This window comes from Diabrotica undecimpunctata, chromosome 7 (genome assembly GCF_040954645.1).
Source record: "Diabrotica undecimpunctata isolate CICGRU chromosome 7, icDiaUnde3, whole genome shotgun sequence".
Classification (NCBI taxonomy): Eukaryota; Metazoa; Arthropoda; class Insecta; order Coleoptera; family Chrysomelidae; genus Diabrotica; species Diabrotica undecimpunctata.
In genome coordinates this window covers 93,690,783-93,717,584 of record NC_092809.1, presented here as the reverse complement: position 1 = coordinate 93,717,584, position 26,802 = coordinate 93,690,783, and the positions used below count along the sequence as shown (strand labels likewise).

Genomic DNA, 26,802 nt, shown 5'->3' with positions numbered 1-26,802 from the left:
CGATAGCTTTACTCAATAATTTAACTGAGTTAAATAAGAGAATAAACAAAAAAACAAATTAATTCTATAAAAAATATCTAATACCTAGTAAATACATGTATACAAAAAAAATGCAGGTAGTTCACCCTATACGGCACGATAAATATAGATACATAAAATACTCAAGAAGATTATAACTGAAATGTACTGTACGTACAGTACTAAAAAAACAAATGAGCATTAAATCTAAGATATTTCTCGTTAATTAATACTAATCCAAATCTAAATCGACCTCATCCTCTGAATCATCTCTTATATTAATTATCACCGGTTCAATATCTTCCTGCAAATTGTCCACCGCAAACATTTTCTTCTACTTTCTTGACGTGGTTCACATAATTATGCCACTCCTCTTTAGATACGCTTTTGTTAAGCTTCTTTAATCAACCGTTCTACCGTTTTTTCTTTAGAATCGACGTTGTTTGAAGCCACATACCTTTTCACTTGACTCCACACCCTCTCAATCGGGTTCAGCTCGCAATGGTAAAGCTGTAGTCTCAAAATCCTAACGCCATATTTTTCCGCAATTGTTTCAATTTTGTACATGTCGTACTTGTCTCTAAATGCCGGCGCAGTATCCAGTAAATCAATTTTTAGGTAATCTTCCTCGAAGAAAATATTATTTTCGCTTAGCCAATCCTTATTTGCCTTTTGTTCCACAATTTTGTCGGTAAATTTTGGCAAGTTTGGAATTAATGTCTTCTCAAACCATTCTTCACATGGATCCCCGTCCATTTCGTCATGGTAATCAGCGGTTCCCTTCTTGGCCAAGAAAATTAATTCGGCGCATGCCACAAAGTCAGTTTCGCTTTCAGCATGAAGAAGAACAAGCCGAGGACCTCTTTGGGTTGGAGCTTTCAGTTCCTTTTATGAAGGCATCTCGTGGATTCTTGATCATCGTGTCCCTCCATTCCTTTTTGACTGAAGCACCGACGTTAGTCCAAGACTCATCGGTATAAACAAGGTTAACGTACCTTCTTCCGCAATGTTTTTATTTGTCTAAGGGACTTCTGTCTCCCGGATATGATATCTTTTCCTTCATCATTATCGAATCTCAACCTCTTTTACCATATTCAAAACCCATGTCATTTAGTAGTCTACGAAATGTGATTTTTGAAATAGCTGGTAGGTCCTTATCATCCTTCACTCTGTTCATTAAGCTGTCGATGGTTGCTAGTATGTTTAAAAAAAAATCATGGACAATTTACTTTATTACAGATTTCACTCCCTCATCGTAAGTATTCTCACGTGAATTGGACTGGAAACTGTTTTTTTTTTCTTTTTTGTACCGGTTTCAGTTCGCCTTGCTGGGCCTCTTCGCGGATGTCATAAATTTTGCGAACACTCAAACCGCACATTTTCGAAAAATCTTCCACAGTAAAAGTTAAGCTGTCATTATTTTTTTCAGTTCAGTTAATAGTTCAATATATTTAACACCACACGTTTTACTTGCACACTAAGAGTGATACCCTGTTTGAAATTCACGACAGATACTGGCAACGGCTCCATCATGTACCTATGTATCATCCGCTTGTGAAAATGAAATAGAATTGAGCTTTCATAGTTTTTACCAACCAGTTTTTGTACCCAAGTCGACAAAGGGACATGTTTGCTTTGCGTGGACAATGAGAATTAAAACTGATTCGCTTCTCCTAATGACTTTATAATGATCTTTACTTCCCAAAGAATGTGTTTACAATGGAAGCTATTAAAAATCAATAAATATAGATACGCTATCGACAATGAGTTTTTTATATATTTTAATTTTTTTAGAGTATTTTTCTTCATGTGACAATGTAACTCTCTTATTTATACATCGATGATTGAATCATACTTTAGTTGAAACAATAATGATATTCTTTTATACAATCGTAGGCAATTCTTATGTTCGCGTATATTCCAGTGCAATGATTCTTAAATTCGGTTCTAATGGGCCGCTCGAAGTAAACCGGCAACGTGGTCAACCGGCCGTTCTCCCATAAGACATACATTGCCTATCTTACCTGCACTGCATTCTAACTGTGGCTTCTACTATAGTACAAATTATCTGTGCTTGCACTAGTACGACCCAAACAACTTGTTACCATTTAATGGGTAATACTTAATCATAATATTAACGCATCGTATAATGTTTAAACTAAGAAAAGTATGCAGAATCAAAGCTGCAACAACTGTCAAGATGTAATAATCAAATAAAAATAGAAAACGAGTAGGTGCAAGTTATATCAGAATAGAAAATAAATAACTCCATTTGAGATATACCAAGAGTATTTTATTAATTCCGTACAATATAAATGAAGCTCTTAAGATTGAAAGTAGCATTAACATCAATTGCGACACAAATAAATTAGTGGTGAATTTCATCTAAAATATATACTCAGTATTTTGAGGTGTCAACGAAATTCATACATGATATAAAACACCAAAAAACCAAAAAAAGATTTTCCAAAAATTATGAATATTAACTGTTTCAAAAGTAAATTGAGTTCTTTTGTGTTGTTATAAAACGTAACAAATCATAAATTATAAAGAACTCTTAGTTTTACATATCTTTTGCTATACTCTTAGGTCAAGAAGAATTTAGAACGAAATTTGCTGGAGAATGCCTGATAGACAATGCATGTCCATCGGGTTGTTCTTGTGATGGAACGATAGTTGACTGTTCAGGAAGAGAGTTAAAGGAGATTCCAAGAGACATTCCATTATATACAACAGAGCTGTAAGTAAAAAAGTCTATTCTTAAGAAATTGTTAATTTCTATATTTTATCTAAATTTTCATAGTTATTATTTATTTCGGGGCTTTATTATATGCTTACTATCTAATTTTGTTTTTTTTTTTCTGTCCACAAAATGAGTAATTAGTTTCATATTTTATACAAAGTTATTTTTACTTTTGTTTTTTTTTATATCGGAATATGTGTCTCAACTGCAAGTGGTCATTGACACAAATACAATTTATAATTACATTTTAATATTTTTACATCGGGGACAATATCAACTACAATACACTTTTTGGAATACATTTTTTTTAAGTAAAATGTATTGCTTTGTGTTTTTTAAAAAGTTAAAAAGTTTAATACACTTTTAAAGTTGCTGCTGTTTAAATTAAGAATTTCTTTTAGGTTGTTACCAAGATTGTATTTGGTAAGTAGTGTTGACAGTCAAGAAGTACGTGTTTTACGGAAGTCGTGGTGTTGCAGTACTGGCACAACTTCTGATTGCTGGAATTCATTAGGTGTCCATGTGTAAGGCGTGTGTGTCCTATTCTTAAACTCCGAATAATACATTTGTCCTTTCTTTTCATTGGTAGGAGCTGGTGGTAGAAAATGTTTGGTTGAAGAACGCTTAAGTTGGTACTGCTTTTCCAATCTCATTCCAAAGGCCCATTATTTTTATTTGAGTGTTCTTTTTAGATCTGATAATGTTTGAATCTTTGTTGTTAAGTTTAGAGAACAGGATTGTTTTGCTACTAGATCGGCTTTTTCATTACCTGGAATACCAACGTGTGATGGGACCGACAATATTGTTACTGTAATTCCATTAGTTTGAAGATGATTACCTATACTCTAGATTTCTTGAACTATTGGTTGAATATAAGGTTATATTGATAGAATATAAGTTTCTCATGGAGTCCATGGATAATATAGAGTCAGTACAGATTGCTATAGTTTTATTGTCGTTGAGTGGAGTTTTCACAGCTTGTAGTATTTCATATAGTTCAGCAGTAAATACTGCAATTGCTAGAGAGACGAAATAGGTTGACAGTAGTTGTAGTTGATGTAACAGCACAGCCAACACCTTCTTCACACTTAGATGCGTCTCAGTAAAGGATCTTATCGAAGTTGCATTGATGTAGTATTTTATAAAATCTTTGTTTGATAATGGAATCTGATATTTCGTTCTTATTATATTTGGATAATTCAACATTAGCAGATTAACACATTAACAGATCAAAGTTAACATTACGTAAAAAACACTGCATCGCAAGATGGAATGTTAGGGGGCTGCTACAGCCAGGTAAATTGTATATATTATAAAATGAACTGCTCAAGGAGAAGATAGATATCTGTGGAATATCTGAGACACACTGGGAAGACCAAGGGCATTGGGAGGCCACTCACTACAAAGTTTTTATGTCAGGAGCTAACAAATATTAATTTAAAAACGTTGGGCAAAATATGTACACGAATACCTTCCAGTAAATGATCGAATAATCAAATAACTCTAAACGCTAAACCAGCCAAAATGCATATTATACAGGTATATATGCTAACATCCGAAGCGGCAGAAGAGGTGAACGGCTCCTTCAATTTACCATCGATATGGATCATAGTATAGTAAACACAATGTTTAAACATCATCCGCGGAGATTATCAACATGGTCTTTGCCTGGAGGGCGATACAAGAACCAAATAGATATATTCTTGTCACTAAATAATGGAGGAGTTCAATAATCAACGTGAAGACAAAACCAGCTGTAGACTATGGTTTTGACCACAAAATGTTACAAGCAGAATTTCACATTAAGTTACACAGTAAAACAATTACAAATAAAAGACAAAAATTAATTCCAAAACACCCGGAAAAGTTTAGAGAAGCATTAGCAGAAGCTGACCAACCAGTGACTACCAAAGACCCTGACAAAACGTGGGAATACACAAAAAAATAGATCACTGAAGCATCAACAATACTAATCCCAAAGACAAAACAGCTAGGAAAAAACATTGGATGACTGAAGACTCTCAATCTTGTCGAAGAGAAAACTTAAAAACGGCACATCAAATTCAAAACAAAAAGAAATAGAGATATGCATCATAAATACAACTATAAAACACTTGTGCAGAAGGGACAAAAATAATTATATTAAAAACATATATGTACAACTAGAGAAACATGCTGACCGCCAAGAATCTAGAGAACTTCTCTTAACAGTTAAGTATCTATCGAGAGAATTCAAACCGCAGACACAGATCATCAAAGATAATAGTGGAAATACCATAACAAATTAAGACGGTATCGCAGAGGTGTGGAAACAATATTGCAAAATAGTATTCTCTAACAACGACCCAGACAATGTTCTTCTTTAAGTACCATCTCCGCGGTAGAGGTCGGCAATCATCATAACTATTCGGACTTTTGAGACGGCTGCTCTGAAAAGTTTATTTGATGTACATCCTTACTACTCTCTCAGGTTGCGCAGCCATGACATTCTACGCCTACCTATGCTTCTCTTTCCTTGGATCTTTCCCTGCATAATCAGTTGGAGCAAGGTGTATTTCTCTCCACGCGTAATATGTCCGAGATATTCCAATTTTCTTATTTTAATTGTATTTAAAATTTCTATTTCTTTATTAATGCTTCTCAGAACCTCTTTATTTGTGACGTGTTCTGTCCAAGATATTTTCAGAATTCTTCTATACACCCACAGCTCGAATGATTCCAGTTTTTTCATTGATGTCGCTTTCAAGGTCCAAGATTCCATTCCATAAAACAAAGTCGAAAAAACATAGCATCTCGCCAACTTAACTACCCAGACAATAATACAGAGAAAAGAAGTTATGAAAAAGAATCTCAAATATTGAAATCAGAAATTGAGGCGGGAATTAAAAAGCTAAAATTCAGAAAAGCAGAAGTAGAAGATAAAATAACAGCTGAAATACTTAAAGAAATGGCAGAACTAGGGATGGAAGTAATGCTTAGAATTTCCAATGAGATCTGGAATACCGGATAGAGGTCAAATGACTGGGGTAAACTCACGTTTATTCCCATATATAAAAAAAGTTCACCGACAGATTGCAGTAATTACCGTACAGTAGCATTGATATCACAAGCGAGTAGAGTACTTCTAAACATCATCAATGAAAGACTAAAATCAATTCTCTTACCACAAATTCCCAAAGAAAAATTTGGATTCGTCCCAGGTAGAAGAACAAGAGAACATCTTCTTAATATTCGTCAAATTGTAGCATATACTTATAGAAATGGGTACGCCAGAACATCTAATCTATTTATTACAAAAACTATATGTAAATAATACATTAGTAGTATTATTACTAGACGGTACCATTCTAGAATGATTAGTAACTGGTAATTGTCTATTATAGATGAGATTTCGTGTGGGGTTTGTGGTATTTGCTTAAACTGTAGCGAAAAAATCAGTAGAAGTTGTTCTCGTTTTAGATGAATCGAAGGTTTGAAACATTCTACGTGAATGCTTTCCACCGGACTCGGTCTGTATGATTCTAGACAGAGTCAAAGAGACGTATTTTTACTATATTTAGTAAACTTTGGTAGTGATTTACTTGATGACATGTAGAGAACACTACCAAAGTCAAATTTGGAGCGGATAAGAGCTCGGTATATTTTTAGTAGTTATTGCTTATCGGCTCCCCAACTATAATGAGCTAGTTATTTAAGGAGAATCATTCTTTCTTTCAAGGCAGCTGTCCTTAAGATTTCGAATGTGTGGTCTCCAGGAAAGTTTTTGATTGAAAATAATGCCGAGAAGCTTTATTTGGTCTACTACTTTCCATTCAGAAAAATTTCCATTCAGAAAAATAATTGGAGATTGACTGTTTTTTCATCTGGTAAAATGAATAACTTTGGACTTGGATGAGGAGAAGGTAAGGCCGGATTGACTGGCCCAGTTGTTTGTATTATTTACCGTGTTCTGTAGTAAAGTGTTTGTGGTGTATGTGACCTTTTCATGACAGAATAATATTATCTCGTCATCATATATTTCATATTGTACAGGATCAGTTATGAAGGAACTTAAACCGTTTATACTAAGTGTGCTGCTTAGGGCAGACCCTTGTGGAACACCGTTTTTGACTGTAATTAGTAATTACTTCAAAGGAGCGATCTGCAAAAAAGTTTTTTATAAAAAAAGATTGCAATTTCTTCATTTTTGTTGAATAGCTCATGCGCAATTGTTGATTGAAGAAGTAGAAGATTGTCCATGGTGCATCGATTTGGTCTGAAGCCTGATTGAAATTGGTCGAGAATATTATAGTGTTCAAGGTACCAAAGTAATCTTTTACTAAACATTTTTTCTAGAAGTTTACATATTGTGTAGGTGAGAGAGATAGGTCTATAAGAGTTTCTATGTCTTTTAAAGTTAAGAAAAGAAGTAATCTTTTGTGAAATAGAAACATATTTATTGTATTATTATTATATTATTATCATTATATTTTTCTTAGCATCTCTGCGTTGTCTCTTTTTTGTGTATCGTATAAAAGTTTGTAAGATTTAACTTAATTTCCGATTACTATTGATTGTCATGTTGTTTTTGTGTTAATAATAGTAATAATTTAATGACTTATCTCGTTTTAGGTTACTACACGACAACGATTTAGGACGTATAAAATCTGACGGTCTCTTTGGAAGGCTGCCTAATTTAGTTAAGTTAGATTTGAGAAGAAATCAAATTACAGGCATTGAAGAAAATTCGTTCGAAGGCGCTTCAAAAATTTCGGAATTGTAAGTAACCTTGTTTTTGTTAAACCTATTACTAATACAGAAAGTAATAAACTACAGTATAACAGATAAAATAATATGAATCAATTATAACATTTGGATAATTTACGGTATCGGTTTCCAAAGATCTTTTTGGTTAAAAATAGAAAATTTAAAGAACTTAACGTTTTGTTTTAATTTTAAGTTGTTTATTTTTCTAAAACGATATAAAAAGAAAAGTGAAATTAGTGGTAGATTTTTGTTAAACTTTATTTCTATGACTAAAAATGTTATTAAACACTATAATGCACTAAAAGTAAAAAAGTCATAAATCGTATGAATAATGAAAATTTGAATCTATTTTATGATAGTCGTTGGAAAAATTAAGTCACATATTAAAACTATGGTTACAAGTAATGTTTAGCAATAAAATATAGTTAATAGTAAATTCTTTACAGTCTAATATGTATAAAATCCACAAGGAAACTAAGTTCCTGTAGCTGGCTGTATAGCATGTATCATAAAAAGGTATATAATTAAATTTTTAATTATATACCTTTTATAAAGGATTTTAAATATATTTTTTAATAAGTATAAGATACCAACTTATAGAAATCCAAAATATCTTAAACATGCAAGGGTGAGTTTTTAGTGCGACATCGGTCGCTAATTCCATTATGGTATAGAATATCCAAAAAATGTAGACAATGATATTATTCATACTTGAAAAATATGAGAAATTCTACAGGGTGATTAATAACTACGTGGTATAGCAGACATACAATTTTTTAAATGGGACACCCTATATATTTTTTTATGTTTATATTCCTCTTATAATTCTTGTTCTTATAATATTGGATTTTGCATTACAATACACAGTATATAACAAGTTATGACCATTTTTATTTCGAAATCCCTATGAAATCAACACCATGTACCTATATAAAAAAGTATTGCATAAACAATTATTATTTTATATAATAAAGTAAACAATATATTTTAGTTTTTAAATTATGTTTAATTGAAATAATTGTCAAAAATTTGTATACACAGTGAACTACAAAACAAAATTTTCTCAGTTTTTTTAAATGGATCACCCTATATTTTATTTTTGAGAAATATTGTATTTATGATACTCTTTAATTTTTATATAGTATTCCCTATACCTAAAGTCATTACTTTTCGAGATATTTTTAGTTTTCTTCAAATTTCGGATATAAGTTCAATTTTTGTAAGTAGCAATAAGTATTGAATATTGAGTGATAATATAACAAAATTATTTTTATGTAATAAGTAACTAACAAAAGATACAAGATTCCTAAAATTCCTACAAGATAATATGTTTTATATAATAATATAACAAGATTATTTTTATTGAATAAATAACTCACACAAAACAGAAAGCAAAACAATGTACAATTTCTGTAACAATTTTTAGTTTGTTATATCAACAGTATTCTAAGCCAAGAATTTTTAATGAAACATTACTAACTGCTGATGCGCAGTTGTTTACACAGTGGTGTATACAATAAGTAAAAGGCCATTTATTCAGTTACAAAGGTAAAATAGTAGGTTTCGAAAAAAAGACAGTTTTCATATTATTAAACTGTAAACGGTAGGCTTGAAAATGACAGTTTTCATCTTATTACCTTTTTAATCGGTCTGTGTGGCTTGTCTTATTGTTAAAAATGCATTTTTCTGTAGAAGAGTTAACAGATATGATCTGGGTATTCGGAAAAAAATTCAGAAATAGCTTACTTGCATTCAGAATATATCACGAGCGATATCCTGAACGGAGGAAGCCAAACGCAAGAGCTTTTAAAAAATTAATGGATCGTTTTGTTTGCACTGGGTCAGTTGTATATGAAAAAAATGAGAGAAATAAAACTGTTCTAAGAGAAGAAAAGGAATATGATGTACTGATAGCTACTATTGAAGATCTCCACATCAGCACTCGTGAAATTTCATGTCAACATGACATTAGCCAAACTTCGGCGGCAAAAATCAGATTACCTTTTTGTCAATGGTCTCAGCATCAAGTGTAAACAGACCGTTTTTTTTTATTATTATTTCATAAAAATGGAATGGTGAATCGGCACAATTTTCATTACTATGCATCAAGCAATCCCTATTTTGTTCACTCATAACTAGTCAAACTAGTCTATACATTTTTGGGGTGCTATTGTTGGTGATTATGTGATTGGCCCACATTTTTGACGGTCGCGTGAATGGTGCCATATATCTGGATTTTCTAAATAATCCTTTGCCAATACTACTGCAAAATTTACCTTTTAATATTCGACAACGAATGTGATTTTTACACGACGGTGCTCCAGTTCACCACACTGCTCCTATCTACAATCATCTAATCTAAATAATAACTTTCCTGAGAGGTGGATAGGCAAAGGAGAGCCAACTGTTTGGCCACCGTGATCATCGAAATTCTCCAAAATTGATTTTTTCATGTGGGGCTATATAAAAGACCTTGTATACCAGAAGCCTCCAATAATGCCAGATGATATGAAAAATAGAATAAGAGCCGACTTTAACAAAATTTACTTACATATGATAACATGAAATGTGGCACAGTTATTTGAATATCGGTTACAAACTTGTATAGACGTTAAAGGTGGACATTTTGAAAATTTACTTTAGACTTATTTCCCTAATATCACATTAATTGTTACATTCATTACATATTATTATGATTTATGTTTTTTGTTATTTACTTATTGAAAAAAAATTAGAAAACTAAAAATATCTCAGAAAATAATGAGTTTAGGTATAGGGAATGGAATATAAAAATGAAAGAGTATCATAAATACAATATTTAAAAAAAAATAAAATACAGGATGATCCGTTTAAAAAATTGAGAAAATCGTAATTTTGTTTTGTAGTTCACCCTGTATACAAATTTGTCACCGTGTATACAAAGTCAATGATTTCAATTAAACTAAATTTAAAAACCACAATATATTGTTTACTTTATTATATAAAATAAATAATTGTGTATGCATTACTTCTTTATATACATGGTGTTGATTTCATAGGGATTTCGAAATAAAAATGGTCATAACTTGTTAAATACTCTGTATAGTAATACAAAACCCAATACTATAAAAAGAACAGTTATGACAAGAATACAAATTTAAAAAAAATATATAGGGTGTCCCATTTAAAAAATTGTATGTTCTGTAGAATTCTACATATTTTCCAAGTATGGAGAATATCATTGCCTAAGTTTTTTGGATATCTTGTATCACAATGGAGTTATCGACCGATGTCGCACTAAGAACTCACCCTGTATATATATATACATATATATATATATATATATATATATATATATATATATACATATATATATTGCACCGTACTTGCTTATTTCGACGTAGCCCAGATAACGGTTGCATCTCGAGATGACGATGATTTGTGTTCGAGAACCTTTCGGTTATATCGACCGGGATGGAATCGAAGCGGAATGCAAATGAATAGAGTTGGACTATTCCAAAATATTCTAGTACATAATAACTTGTTTATGTAAGTAGCGCTGATATTAGCTATATCAGTGGATAAGATATTATCGTGCTGTAAAATCTATAAATAATTATATTTATATAAATTAAAATCGCTCGTTTTATTTAAAAACGGTACAGTTGGTGTCACGGTGTGAGGATAATTGATTTATTTAAAAATAAATTTAGCAGTGACTTTTGAAAAAGAGTTTTGAACTTTTGAAAAGTATTGTTCGTCGGGAACATTCGCGTAGTTCGGTAGTGATCTTTGTAAGAACGAACACTTAAAAAAGTAGCCTGACTAAAGATGCTGCTAGTAGAACTTTCCGTAAAACACTTGCGTGAGCAACTAGAAGAACGCGATGAAAATTGCAGCGTGTCCAAGAAGATATTCCAAGAACGACTGAAGACTGTTCTCAACAAGAATGGAGGCCATCAAGAGACATTCCAGTTTCAATCAGCAGAAAAAGCAGTTTAAACGAAAAAAATTGAAAATTCGAAAATATTTTTCTATCAATCAGATTAAACAATTAGGAACCATGATAACCAATACAAAAGTGCTACCCCCAGTTAATGCAGTAGTTTTAGATCCTGTAGTGAAAGAAGAATCACCTAGAGACGAAACGACATATCATATGAGATTCAAATTGCCACCATTTCATGGAAAGTCTTTTTGGTCCAAATACCTTAGACACTTTGAAGCTGGACAAAACAAGAAAAGGCTGTTTCCTTGACTGCTGCTTTACGAGGTGATGCTGCGGATATCCTAAGATCGATTCCTAAGGGTAATGAAAAATGTTACCAGACCTTGTTCTAGAAAGCATTTAAGATGCTTTCTGATTAGAGAGCGAAACGTCTTCAATAAATAGATGAAGTAGCCAACTTCTTTTTCTCCACCTTTTGACCGAGAAACCCACCACTCTTCGAGTGATCCTTATTTATATATATATATATATATATATATATATATATATATATATATATATATATATATATATATATATATATATATTGTTTGTTATAGTAGAAACTTTTTTAATTTCTGGGTTTGTCGGTAAAACACTTAATTACTGCTTAAACGTTTCTGCTATTTGCCATTTTTAATAAGCAGTTTAATTATTTAAACATTACGTAACACATTATATTTTATGTCTGCACTTTTTGATAGTTTAATATGGAATGCAAAAGTGGTATCTGACCCTAAATACATCTGGCAGGTACTTTTAAATACGAGTGGTTCAGTCAGTTCAGCGTCGTATTTCAAATATCTGCCAATGGATCATGTAAAAAACAACTCAATTTATTAAATTGTAATACATATTGGAAAGATCTTTGATATCAGTCTTATTATTGATAGAATTTTGTTGTTCTTTTATGTGAATCATATCCAATATTCTTTTTTCCAAAATCTGTACATTTTCAAAATTAAAAGAATGGCTATTTTCTAGAGAATCCTTAAGCTTGGCTCAGGCTGTAGCATTTAATTTGTTAGTTTGTACACTATGTTTGTGTGCAACAAACCTTCTATGTAGATATTGGTGTGTTTGCCCAATATATGTTGAATTACACAGAGTTCGAGCACATAGGTGCCACCTGGTCTAGTGGCGAAGAACTAAATAAATTGTTTTTCTGTCCTCTGGCCTGTCGAAAATTTGCAAATATTAGTCGCTTTTAGAAAAAACTTGCTATTACTCTGATGAAACAAAAGCCATATATTATGGCATTGGACCTCAAATTAGTCCAACTTTTCACGTCTGAATCGGAATCGAAATTTATTTAATTGTTTAGTACTTCTTCTAATAATTCGTATATTTAAATTTAACGTTATTTAATTTTTAGGTTATTATCTGAGAATAAATTGCTCGAAATACACAACAAGATGTTTCTAGGCTTACACAATTTGAAAGTTCTTTCTCTGAACAATAATCAAATAACATGCGTAATGCCCGGATCGTTCGATTTTCTCCAGTCACTTCACACACTGTAAGTTTTATTTTTATTTTAAGTAACTGTATTTAGATTAAATAATACAGTTTTGTATTGATGGATCAATTGGTATCTGAACTAGATCTTAATTTAGCCAGTTTATTTCAAATTCGTATTAAGAATGTTAAATTTTTTAGGAATTTGGTTCAAAATCCTTTTATGTGCAACTGTCATCTAGCATGGTTTTCCGACTGGTTAAAAAATAAAGGTTTAAGTGGTTCACCTCCAAGATGTGCCGGTCCTGATAGAGTCAAAGAAGTATTGATACGGGAACTGCCTAAAACGGAATTCAAATGTTTAAGTAAGTCCAATTTTTACCTAAGGATTTTCAAGTCATTAAAATTGATATTGTATTATACATTTTTCTTACTTACCTTATCTTTTACAATTTCAGGTGATAGTGACCAAGGCTGCTTAGGAGAAAATTACTGCCCTCCTATGTGTTCGTGTACAGGAACAGTAGTTCGATGTTCTAGAGCTAATCTTAAAGAAATACCCCGTGGAGTCCCACCTGAAACCTCCGAATTATATCTAGATTTTAATGACATCGACAGGATACAGGGCGATAGGATTAAACATCTAAAATCTTTGACAAGACTGTAAGTAATATTTTATATATACATTACGTTCTATGTGATCAAAAAAATCAGTCACGGTGCAATTTTAGCCCGCCACCCCTTCTACCCTCCCTACAAAAATCAAAAACGTTACATTTTCTTTAATAACATTATATAACGTTTTTATTATTATTATTATTTTCGGTGGCTTGCAATCCTTAGAAAAATGTCAAAGGATTTACACGCATAGTTAATGCTTTTACAAAACTTATCTATTTTTATAGACTCGTAGGTTAAATGTGTATAACCTTAAAATGATTTTTCGAAAAAAGTGTAAAGCTTTTTTTAAGATGGCTGCATGTATATTTTTTTTATTTTGTGTATTTTGTCAAAAAATATAATTCTGATTTTTTTGGATTTTTTCTTAAGGCGACCCACCTTCAAAAATCCGAAAAACCTTTTTTTAGGGGTTTTGGGAAATTTTCTCCATTTTGTAGACTTCATAAGAGTATCGACAGTAAGAAAAATTTTCCTTTGCACCAATACTCTTAGGCTTATTATCTCATTCGCAATTTTTTGCAATAGATAAGTTTTTATATAGTTATCCAAGGCTGGAAAATATAGTTTCTTGCATGATTTTAGAACATTGTTTGAAATTTGTGGCTTAATAGCGTTTAAATGGGGTAAAATCGGGTTTTTCGCATAAGATAAGGTTTCATACTCTTATCTACAGCTGAAAAATACTTCATCTGCGCATTACAGCAAAAAAATTAGAAAAATGCAGCAAAAACACTTAAAAAACCTAATTTTTCGCATGTTTTAACAAACGTGCTGTTTAATGAAGTTAACAATTTAAAAAAGTTGGATAAATCCACTAAAAAACCCCTGACTAATTCCTGAAAACCTGGTTGTTCGTATTAAAGATGAGTGTGTTTGGTTCTTTGAGGCCTTATCATATTCTTCTTTATATGTTTTTTGAATATGAATTGGAGACGCACTGATTCAGGTTGCGTCGATCTCAAAAAATGTGACTAACCCCGCAAAACTACGCAAAACTCCTGAAAAATATTGAAAAACATGGTTTTGTGGGGGTTTAAAATGGGGAAAATCCCCAAAAACTACTAAAAATAAATTTTTCGAATTTTTGAAGGTAGTGCACATTACGTAAAATTCTGGAAAAAATTAGAAATATATTTTTTGATAAATTACACAAAAAAAAAAGAATAAGCAGCCATCTTAGAAAAATTATACGCTTTTTTTTTGAAAAAAAAATGCATTTGTAGAATATGTAAATTTTAAAAGCCTCAGCTAGACGTTTGAATTTTTTGAAATTTTTAAATTGATTACAAAGCACCGAAAAAAAAATAATATTCGTTGTTTAGTATATGTATTTAGTATATTGGGATTATTATGTTTGGTAATTACAAAAGCGTTTATACTGGCGACATTTAGGGCCCCATAAAAAATTATAAGTGGCCATCGTTTAGTATTTCTAGACACATCATAAGATGACGCCATTTTATCTACAATATCTTCTCTACATTTGGTATCATTATAGAATAAAATCATCTCTAGCTTCTTGTTAGTTTTGTCTACTGTATATTTGTAGGTGGTGCAAATTTCTTCTATATAGTTCCATCCTTCGCATAGTAATATAATCTTCTGTCAGATTGTTCTTCACTAATTGTTTGTTCTTCAATCGTTGCTGTTGCTTCCGGAAAATCCTTTTGTTCAGATTCCGTGTCATGATCGCTAAACTCTTCTCTATCATCGTTGGCAATAGAACTATCGGAATCATTTTCTACATCCGAAGTTACTCCTTCATATAGAGTAGAGACGTTGTATTTCTCTTTCTATGGATCCATCACTGAAATAATTGTCCTAAGTTTCAATGTCAAAAATTAATAAAAGACCTACAACCTTAAAAAGAAGATAATTAAATTGATCAATAAAACAATTAACTTTAGAAATTACTTTTATCAGACGTATTTTAAACGAAACAACTAAGGCATATCTAAGAATTACACTGAATATTCTCGATCGGGCAAATCCAGCCCAGTGAATACAATCTGTATAATATTTACATAATTTTCTACGATTCACTCATCAATTTAGACCCGAAACTAGAGGGAAAATAAAATAAAATAAATAAATAAAGTAAAATATACCTGTATGTGTATATGAAAACACTTACATAAACGAACGACGCGGCGGTGGTCTATCAAGTCAAAGTAATTTTTTTTTAAATAAAACGATTTTTTTTATAAAATATAATGTAAAATGTAGGTGTTCATTTTTATTAAAAGTACTAAAAATCCCGACAATGTAGATTATTTATTTTTAAGAAAATAACGTTCTACGTCGTAGGCTAGGCCTGGCAGACCACCGTCCTCGTCGAACGGAGTGTTAAGATGCTGATTCAGGCAGGCTATAAACAGCCTTATAAACATTCCAATTAACAATTATTATTTTTTGTTTCAGAGATTTAAGCAATAATAAAATAGCTATGTTGTCGAATGATACATTTACGAATCTTTCAAAGTTATCTACGTTAATAATAAGCTACAATAAATTACAATGTATTCAGAGGGACTCGTTACAAGGATTATTATCTCTACGAATTTTGTAAGTATCTATTATTAAGTACTATATATTTATTGTATTAATAATTATAAATTTATAATTTTGAACGCAGTCATCTATGTAGATATATCTGAATTATTTTTGTTTGAATTTATTATTGATTGAAAACGAAGGCACAAAAGGTAGTGGCCTATATAGGCCAGTCATTTACTTAGGTATACTTACTAGCAGATGTCGCTGCACACACTTTAGTGAATTTAGTTTAAAATTGAATTATATCAGTTTGTATAGTCAAATAATATGTTTTCTATTGTCTTTTATGGAACTATAGGTCAAGTATTTACTAAAGCGGATAATTTAATGATTTATATGATGACTTTTTATATTATTCAGCTTTATTCAGAACATTAAAAAAACATACACTTTACAGTTATTCCTCCATAAATTCTCAAATTGTTTTCCATTCGCTTATAAAAATGTTTAAATAATTTTTCTTTGCCTTAGGTAATAGAGTTTGTTTCTTTTGTAAATTGTATTGTAATTGTATGCATTCCGTCATACAGTTCGTAAGCTTTTTCATTTATCTTCTTTCACTGAAGAAGAAAGTGTGTTTGCATCCTAAAATGGATGTTGGCTCGAAAATTTCATAATTCCTTGATTTTGTTATTATTTTTTAATCAGCTGCATTTCTGTTTTTCTTCTCATTCTCAACGAATCATAAATTCTCCTTTGGATATATTGGATATCTATTTGCACTGATATAAAATCCTATTTCGTCATCAATCAGCTTTTAGTTAACTTTAATAAAAATTTTCTAATGCAGCTGACAGAGTTATTCAATACGGATCTACTACATTAGGTTGAAGTTTACTTCCAGTTGGGATATTCCGTCCTGACCCTTGCTATACTTAATTACTATAACCGTATTTTAAAAGAATACTTTCTAATAATAACCATATTGTTTGACTTACACTTATATTATACATATATACAAGTTATACGCTCCCGAAGCAGATGAAGCTGTTTTCACTTGAAGATCCTTTTTGTGTGGAGGATCATCCCATTCTGGGTTTGGTTTTACAGTTTCTGGTGTGATTTCGCTGTTTCTACTACTTTTCTCTATTCTTTCTTTGATTGCCCTTTCTATATTTCTAATTTCCATACTTCTTAAGTCTTGTTCCACTTGTTGTCTCCATCTCAGTGTAGGTGTGCCTCTGGTTCTTTTACCTGGTGGTATCCATTCCTTTATAACTCTTAACGGATTGCTTTTCTCTTTTCTCATTATGAGTCCATACCATCTAATTCTTTATTGCTCTAACTATGTTCTCTTGACCCATCCATTCTTGTATTTCGTGATTCATCCATTGTCTTGCATTCTCTTTGTTTTCCCTCTTTGGTCCTAGTATTTTTCTGATAATCTTTCTCTCAAAAACTTTCAATTGCTCTTCTTCTCTTGCTGTTAATGTAACTGTTTCTGCAGCATATACTACTATTGGTCTTATGGTCGTTTTGTAGATTTTTATTTTTTGTGTTTCGGCTTATCTTCTTATCTCTTAACATTTTTTTATTTCTATTAAACGCTATATTTCTCGCTGGAATCATTCTTTTCATATCTACACTTTCATTTCTTTTGTTGACTAGTACTTCCAAATGAATGTTTCAACCTCTTCGAAACTATGTCCATCTATTGTCAGTTCTGTTATTTGTGTCTTTTTTTTCTTGCATACGTTCATGTATTTTGTTTTATTTTCATTTATTTTCAGTCCTCTCAGTTTGGCTTCGTTTTCTATTTCTTGGAAGGTTTTCTTTAATGCCTTTTTATCTGTTGCTAATATGGTTATATCGTCTGCATATCCTATTATTTGTACTGCATTCTTGTTTATAGTTCCTGATTTGATAGCTTTTTTATTATCTTTTCTAATGATAGATTAGTTGAGAGCGCATCTCCTTGTCTTACTCCATTATTTTTATTATTTCTGTTCTTTCTCTTCCGGTGTCTATTATTGCTTGGGAATCTCGCATTGTCATTTCTATCATTCTTATAATTGTATTTGATATATTACTCTCTTGTAAGTCTTGGATGATTTTTCTTCTGTTTAGTTTGTCAAACGCCTGTTTAAAGTCTAGGAAAAGTATATGTGTTTCTCTGTTATATTAGTCGGCTTCCTCTATCACTTGTTTTAGCGTATGTATAGCGTCTACCGTGAATCTTACTTTTCTAGAAACTTACTGGTAATCCCCTAAACCTATGCGTTGTTTTATATATATTTTTAGTCTGTCTCTAATTATACCAGTCATTATTTTATATGTTACATTCAGTAAACTAATTTCTCGGTAGTTTTTGCCTATTCTATGGTCTCCTTGTTTTGGGATTGTCATTATAATTCCCTTCTTCTGTTCTTCGGGCATTATTTATTTACTCCATATGTTCTGTATTAGCTCATAAATCTGTATGTATAGTGCCTCCACAGTGAATTTTATAAGCTCTGCACATATTCCGTCTTCTCCCATTGTTTTCCCGTTTTTAAGTTTGCCTATTTTCTCTTTCACTTCTGTATAGATCAATTATTCTTTTTCTTTATTTTTTTCTGTGTTCGCTATTTTTTCTTCTTTATCTGTTCCTTCATATATTTCTTCGAAATACTTCTGCCATTTTTCTGCTTCTATAGCTATAATAGCTGTCTATTCTGGTACAATGGTTTTGAGTTGTGACTTTTATTTTCTGTTTCTTGTTCATCTCGTTCATAATTTCTTCTACTTTTTGATTTTTTTTTTTTTTCGATTTAAATAATTTCCTTGTCTTTTGCCATTGAGCTTTGTATTTTTCTCATTCCTCTTTTACTCTAATTTGCACCCATCATCAAACCAATTATTTCTTCTTTTATTTTGCCTTTTGTCAACCACTTTCCCTGCTGCATTGTTTATTCCTTGTTTGATTTTTTCCCACTGTTCCTCTATTTGTTGTTCTTTAAACTGCATCTCTTTATTTACTTCTTGTACAAATCTTCTTCTTACTTCCTTCTCTTTCAATTTATCTACGTACTATTTTCTCTGTGCTTTTCGCCTTTCATTCTTCGTTGTTTTTATTTTACATTTTGTAATCACTAGCATATGGTCCGATTCGATGTCCTGACCATGACCATCGCCCTGACCATTGCTGTACTTAATTACCATGTTGTTTGACTTAAAATTAGTCTTCATTAAGTGATATGTTTGTACTCATTCACTGTACGGATATTTAAATAAATAAAATCGTGCTTGCTGATAATTTTGATATTTTCGAAGAATTATAGATAATAATATTTTATGCGGCCCAGTTTACTTTGGCCTTGGGCCTTAGTTTTTCTTATGTTAACGAGTATATTGTATACGAGTGTTTTTGCCCTTCTATGTTTTTTTACCAATACCAAGAGGTATTGTTACTGAAAAATTTCCTTTGTCATGACTTCTTATAACTTACGTAATTATAGTTCTTATTCTAATAAATAAAAATATAAATAATTTTCTAGGTCCCTCCATGGCAACCAAATTTCACTAATTCCCGAAGGAACTTTTGCTAATTTGAAATCTATAAGTCACATGTAAGTGTTTTTGCCATAATAATTTAACAATTTAGCCTATCTAGTGCACATTTTTGCAGATTTATTTAAAAATATTTCTAATTAATTTTTAGAGCACTTGGTTCGAATCCATTATACTGCGATTGTTCCCTTAAATGGTTATCTGACTGGGTTAAGGTTGATTATGTCGAACCCGGAATTGCACACTGTGCAGAACCACCTGCAATGAAGGATAAGTCGATTTTATCTACACCTTCTTCATTTTTCATTTGTAAAGGTAAGTTTACTTAAATTTTTTAGCAACGGGGAAAAAATTTTTTAATTGGATTCACAGAGAAGTTGCTAGGGAAGTCTAAGAAAAGGGTTTGTTTTTAATAAATGCTGTTTATTTCGACGATAATGAGCACGACCTGCGGTTTTTACAAGAAGGTCTTGGCGTAGGACCAATTTCAACCACAGAAAGTATATGAATTTGGCATGTACATTGTCCAGTCTTAAGGCTTTCTTGTCTGGCGTTCCCTGTGTTTTTTATATCATGAAATTTTCCGTAGTGTGGCCAATACGATGTGACCGAAGATTGTACAAGATTTCCGTAAAAATATTTTAATATTTTTTCTTCTATTAGTTTATCAAATGATATACTCAACTGTCATAGTACTTTGAAGACTTTTCTTACGTTTCTTGGAATACTTACTAATTATGGAATTTTTAGGAAAAGTCAGCAACGATATTTTAGCGAAATGCGACGCGTGCTATACATTTCCTTGCCAAAACGAAGGGAAATGCTTCACTATGTCTGAAGGGGACTTTCAGTGCAAATGTGCCCCCGGATATCATGGGAAAAAATGCGAGTTTATGATCGACGCTTGTTACGGCAACCCCTGCCGTAACGAAGGGAGTTGTAAAGTGCTTGAGGAGGGGAGATTCAGGTAATTATTATTTTTTCTCCTAATTCTAAAATTTACTTTTGATTTCGATTTTATTTTTATTATTCATTATAAATGTAGTTTCCTCTAAATAATATTCGTTATTGGTTTTTGTTATTTTCTTAATATTTCGATTATTTTTAAAGTCTACTACAGGCTTTTTATTATCTGTTATTTCATATGTATATATATATATATATATATCACAGGATATAACTTGTATATACAATACGTTTTGGAGACGGCTGTCGCCGTATTCCCGTCCACCTCCGCCAATCCTCCCGGTCCAAAGCATGTTCCTCCTCCAAACCTCTCGATTCAATCACTCTTTCCAATTCCTTTATTCCATGAGCGTCGGGGTCTACTTCTTTTTCTTCTTCCAGGGGGCGTCCATCTGTGAAATTTTTGTTTTGTTTGTGTTCTTCATGCTGACTTCTAACCCCCATTTTACATAGACGTTCTCTGTATAGACGCTTTATCATAAATTCTAGATAATAAGAATCTTGAGCTAGGACGACTTGGTCATTTCGCATGGGAATTCCCATTCCCTGGCAGTGTTTTTTCCAATTTTGGTGGGCTGCCTCAATATATAAATTAAACAGTAAGGGTAACATACTGCATCCTTGTCTTAGTCCTTTAATTACTTTTATTGGCTCTGATAGTCTATTCCCAATTTTTAGGTAAGTAGTGTTGTCCCTGTATACTTTTGTGATTATTCCTAAAAGGTATGGACTAATGCCGAGTTGTTGTAAAGCTTGCCACAATTTAACTCTTGGAACTGTATCATACGCCTTTTCTATGTCGATGAAGGCTAGATGTACTTCGGTACCAACCGATATTCTTTTTTCTATTAATTGTTGGAGTATAAACAAGTTATCAGTGCAAGATCTACCGGGTGTAAATCCACTTTGGTCTTCGCTAATTAGATGTCCTAATTCGTCTTGTATTTTTCCATTTATTATCTTTCCAAATAATCTCCCGAAAGTAGGTAAGACACTTAATCCTCTGTAGCAGTTATGATCTTTTCGATTACCCTTTTTAAAGGTGGACACTTGGTGAGCGGTTTTCAATTCACATGGTACGTTAATTTGTTGGCAGCATTGATTCATTAGAAAAGTTATTTGTTCTATTAGGAGTGGACCTCCTGCTTTAAGTAACTCTACAGCTATATTGCCAGGTCCTGGAGATTGCCCGTTTTTCATTTTAATTAACGCAGTACGGACCTCGTTGTTAGTAGTATTAATGTTACTATTTGTTTGTCTCTCCATACTGTATTCCTCTCCCATATATTCCAATCTCGACTATTGGAGTAAATTTTTATAGTGATTTTCCCACTTTTCTATAGTAATTAAGTTGCTTAAGGAGTTATGGGTGTTTTTCTTTAGATTAGTGATAGTTCTCCATGCTTCCGTAGTCTGAGAATCACCAATTAAATTTTTAACTTGGACCCATTTTTCTTCCCAGAAATTGTTTTTAGCTTCTTTTATTTGATTGCGTACTTCTCCGTTTTTCCTTTGATATGTTAAGTACTCTATTGCTAGATGTTTTATTTGTTAGCCATTTCTTATATATTTTGTTTTTTTCTTTGTATCATTTCTTTTACGTTTTCTGTCATCCATAGTGGTTCGTTTTGTTTTTTGTCGTTGTTCTCTTCATCTCCTCTAATACTTCATAAGCAATTTTTATTATTATCGTTTTGAGGTTGTTGTATTCTTGTTCTACATCCATATTTCTTTTCATCTTATTTAGTTTCTTTTCTAATCTAGATTGAAAAAGAGTTTAATACTTGGTTGGAATAAAAGGCGCAATTTATATATTTTATATTTTAAGATACATTAAATATATAAGTATGTATTAATAATACCTTGACATGACAATAATAATAATTGTCTCTACACCTTAGGCAACGCAAACCAAGATGCGCATATTAGTAGTCCGGGTTTCCTAACAATACCATATCATAACAGTTATCGAGTGCCTTGTAGAGTTGTCTGGTGTCCAAGCTAAAGCTTGTCTTAAAAATAGATTGAATATTCTTATAAGGATCCAAAAATATATCCAGCATATACCAGCTCATATAAAAAGCATATTAGAGCTCAAGATGAACAACAGCCCAATGACTAAAATAAATCAAGGAAGCGTAGAAACGAACCGACCTCAAAAAGGATAAGAAACAATGAATATTAAACAAACATGGCAAACTTAAGTGTATGAAGAACAAGAAGAAAAAGCTTATTTTTTTATTTATTCAAAAAAAATGGTTAATACATCTTCAGGGCGTAATTATAACAGTAAAGCGGATTCATCTTTTATTTAGTAAGTTTATCGTAAGGAATAAGTTTTTCGATTCATTAAACACCGTTTTTTAACCCGCCTATTTGGTTTCTTTCGACTTGTTATTTTATTAATGCGGTAAAAAGCAGAAGTGGGAGCATTTAGTTCGAGTTATATATCGAGCCGTACAAGTTCAAATTCAAAGGCCACTTGTCAATCTTGTAGTTACCTGTGTAGCCCCTTAATGTTTAAATCGGAAACAAATGTACGGTATACTCTAAAAATTTTATTGTTTTAGCTGTCAATGCCTCCCTGGGTTTTCCGGAATGCGCTGTGAACACAACATCGACGACTGCATCAACAACAAGTGCGAAAACAACGCCACCTGTGTCGACCTCATCGCCAACTACCAGTGCAAATGCCCCGCAGGATTCATGGGTGATTACTGCGAAAGAAAAATTCCCTTTTGTACTGAACAATATAACCCTTGTAAAAATAACGCTCGTTGCGTTGATCACGATTTTTATTACACTTGCGAGTGTCTACCTGGTTTTAAGGGCGAGAACTGTACCATCAACGTCGACGACTGTGAGAACCACATGTGCCAGGTACGAATAACACAATACATATTTTTACTATTAAAATCCATTAAAATTTTATGAACTTAAATATTGATATAAATAACAATAATTATTGTATTAAATAAATAAGTTTAGGTCATTTTATTTGCATTTTACATACGAGTAATATAATAAAATTGCTAATATTTTCGCGGATCTATGACACTAGGTGCCGTTCTTCCACATAGCGAATAAAGATTTGTAATGTTCTTCCCACTTTGACATTCTTATGAGGTTCAATTGTGATTGTGATTGTTCCTTAGTGATCTTTTCTGAGGTTTCCTATAAACTTCTATGCTTCAGATACTCAGTTTTACCCATATATCTTCACAATTTTTATCCCACTTTTCGTTTTTTATTTTGGTCACACTTTTTTTAACTTCCCTATTCCAGTAAGTGTATGTTTTCCAGTCTTCTAGATGTTTTGTTTGTAGCCAGTCCTTTTGGGTACCTACCAACTCCCTTATTTCTTGTGATCACCACTCTGGATCTTGGTTTCGCAGATTTTCCTTATACCCTAAAGTCTCTTGTGCTGCATTATCTATACAGTATTTTATTTGACTGTAACTTTCTTTTGTAAATAACCTCTATAACTCAATTAAATAAACTGTTTCTATTTATGATATTTTCCCTATTATATCTTAAAAAGTTAAAAAGTACGGAATGTGTAGGTTTTAAAAATAATATTTTGAATTTTAGAATGGAGGTACATGTGTAGACGGTGTAAACGAATATTTCTGCAAATGTGCAGGTGATTACAGTGGAAAATTGTGTGAAATAACACCATTAGTTGCTATGATGTATCCCCAAACGTCGCCGTGTCAACATCACGATTGCGTCCACGGCGTTTGTTTTCAACCATCTGGATCCAATGATTATCTATGTAAATGTGCACCAGGTTACTCAGGTTAGTATTGATTCCGAGCAACATCTAGTTGAATTATGTAATAACCAGTCAACCATCGACAAAAAGCGTAATAAGAGTAGGTTGTGGAATTTAAATTTAAATTTTTGGCAATTCAGCCACTCCACTAATAATAAATGTCACATGACATTTATAATTTTGCATTGTCGACATAAAGTTTGTGTGTAAACATAATATATTATTTAAAATTATATTAAGAAAATTGTAAACAATTTAGGTAAGTCTGTACAGTGGAACTTTGATATTACGGCCTCGGTAATTACGTCATCTCGGTCTTAACGTCAAATTTTTAACAGGTCCGGCCAAAAAGTATTCGATAACATTATTAAAAACCCGGTTTTATCGGCTAAAAATAAAGTAAGCGTCGTCTATAGCGTCATAAAATTTTACAGTAGATTGTCGTTTTTTAGTTTATGAAGAATAAAGTGCAATGCGTTTCCGGCTTTGCGGCATTGTTCCTTCAAAGAATGTGAGAAAGCCCAATTATCCCTTTTGTATACAGTTATGTAACCTTGACAGTTCTATGATTTCTCATTTATCAGTACCATCCTAACAGTCAAATTTTCTGTTTCAGAACAGTCAGTTTAAGAAATTTTCGCTTGTGTTCTGCTCGTTTTGTTTTTAGATTTTAATTTAGTAATTAACTTTTTATTTTTTAATATGGAAAGTTGTAGTACTAAAAGGAAGGCTTTGCCTATTAAAGATAAAGTGCGTGTTATAAGAGCATTTGAAAGTGGCCGAAAAATTGCTGCTGTATGTCGGCAATTTGGACTTGTTAATTCGACCGTCGGCTCAATCCTAAAAAACCATGACAAAATTTTAAAAGCCTTTAATGAGGAGGGAGAAAATGTTAAACGATTAGGAAGTGGTGATGTAGATTCAGCTCTACTCAAATGGTTCAAGCAGTGTTCGCAGTTCTGATATTCCTTTGTCCGGGCCTCTTTTAAAGGAGAATTCTACAGAGTTCGGAAAACTGTTTGGTGAAGATTTCACATGCTCTAACGGCTGGCTAGATTGCCAGCAAAAGAAGGCGTTTGGTTACTGGGAAAAGTCTATATCCTAGATGTTTCAAAAACATAAAAACACTGCCTATAAATTTTTGAAGAAAAACTGAGAAAGTGGGACAAGGAATTCCCTTAAAAAAAAAAGAAAAATTCTTCTCTTAGTTGACAACTGTGCAGCCCATCCCAAGCTTAATTTGACCAATATCAACCTAGTTTTTTTACCAGCTAACTGCACGAGTGTCTTGCAGCCTATGGACCAACGAGTCATAAGAAGTTTAAAGTGGCATTATCGGAAACAGCTTTTAAAAAGGATGGTTTTTTGGACAATGAGGAACACGTGAACATTACCATCCTTCATGTAGTTCAGTTTTTAGGCAATGCGTGGAATGCTGTTACGTCAGTGACAATTTGTGTTTCTGTCAAGCTAAATTGACTGTAGTTTCTCCCAATGTTCAAGATGTTGACGATGATGACGAAACGCCTTTGTCAGAAGGGATACAAAAATGTATTGTAAACCAGAGAGAGTTTGGAACTGATCTTTAGTCCTACATTTCAGTAGAAGATTAGATGGAAACATTTCAAGTTTTAAGGACACTACAGAAAACCTTTATTTTTCGGAACGGGTTGTGCAGAAGAAAATAACTTACTTTTTTCAGCATTAGAGAACTTTTTCACAAAAAATGTAAGTTTCATATACATGATATATTATACTGAGGTGAAGTACCTTGGTATTACCCTTGACAGGAAGTTAACATGGAACTCACACTTAGATGGTAGAGCTAAAAGAGCATATATTGCCTATGAGCAGTGTCGACGAAAGGTCGGACGCACCTGGGGCCTTACGCCCAGGGTGATTGCCTGGGTCTACACCGCTGTCATTAGGCCACTACTAACTTACAGAGCTATTGCTTGGGTACCAAAAGTGCTACAGGCAACAGCGATTAACAAACTAAACCATATTCAGCGGATGGCTTGCATAAATATAACAGGTGCCATGAAAACAACACCAACTGCTGCAATGGAGTTGATCAATGGCATCACGCCTCTAGACATATATGTCAAAGAGGTGGCGCTAGTGACAATGATGCGACTGCGCTCACCTGGTGCAAACCTTGATGTAGGAATGGGACAATTGAGAACTCGTTTCTGGCGGGGAGAGCTGGATGCACTACCACTGCTACAGGTAGGCTGCGACTCAATTGAACCAAAGTTTGTCTTTAACAAACCCTACAAAATTGAAACAAGACTGTATATGGAGATAAACGTGGCAAATGCCTATTGCATATACACCGATGGCTCCAAAATGAAAGAAGGCTCAGGATGCGGGATATACTCCAGATCACTGAACCTAAGAATA

General features: G+C 32.4%; 1 protein-coding gene across 1 annotated transcript in view; it reads left to right on the top strand.

Moving 5' to 3' along the window:
• sli (slit guidance ligand) overlaps positions 1–26,802 on the top strand; it is a 138,739-nt gene that overhangs the window by 88,932 nt on the left and 23,005 nt on the right. Inside the window, exons 15-25 of the mRNA XM_072539113.1 lie at positions 2,608–2,758; positions 7,373–7,519; positions 12,850–12,993; positions 13,134–13,297; positions 13,391–13,595; positions 16,035–16,178; positions 19,646–19,717; positions 19,810–19,973; positions 20,409–20,625; positions 23,195–23,504; positions 24,216–24,423. Coding sequence (XP_072395214.1) covers positions 2,608–2,758; positions 7,373–7,519; positions 12,850–12,993; positions 13,134–13,297; positions 13,391–13,595; positions 16,035–16,178; positions 19,646–19,717; positions 19,810–19,973; positions 20,409–20,625; positions 23,195–23,504; positions 24,216–24,423 — 1,926 coding nt within the window. The remainder of the gene's footprint in view (positions 1–2,607; positions 2,759–7,372; positions 7,520–12,849; positions 12,994–13,133; positions 13,298–13,390; positions 13,596–16,034; positions 16,179–19,645; positions 19,718–19,809; positions 19,974–20,408; positions 20,626–23,194; positions 23,505–24,215; positions 24,424–26,802) is intronic.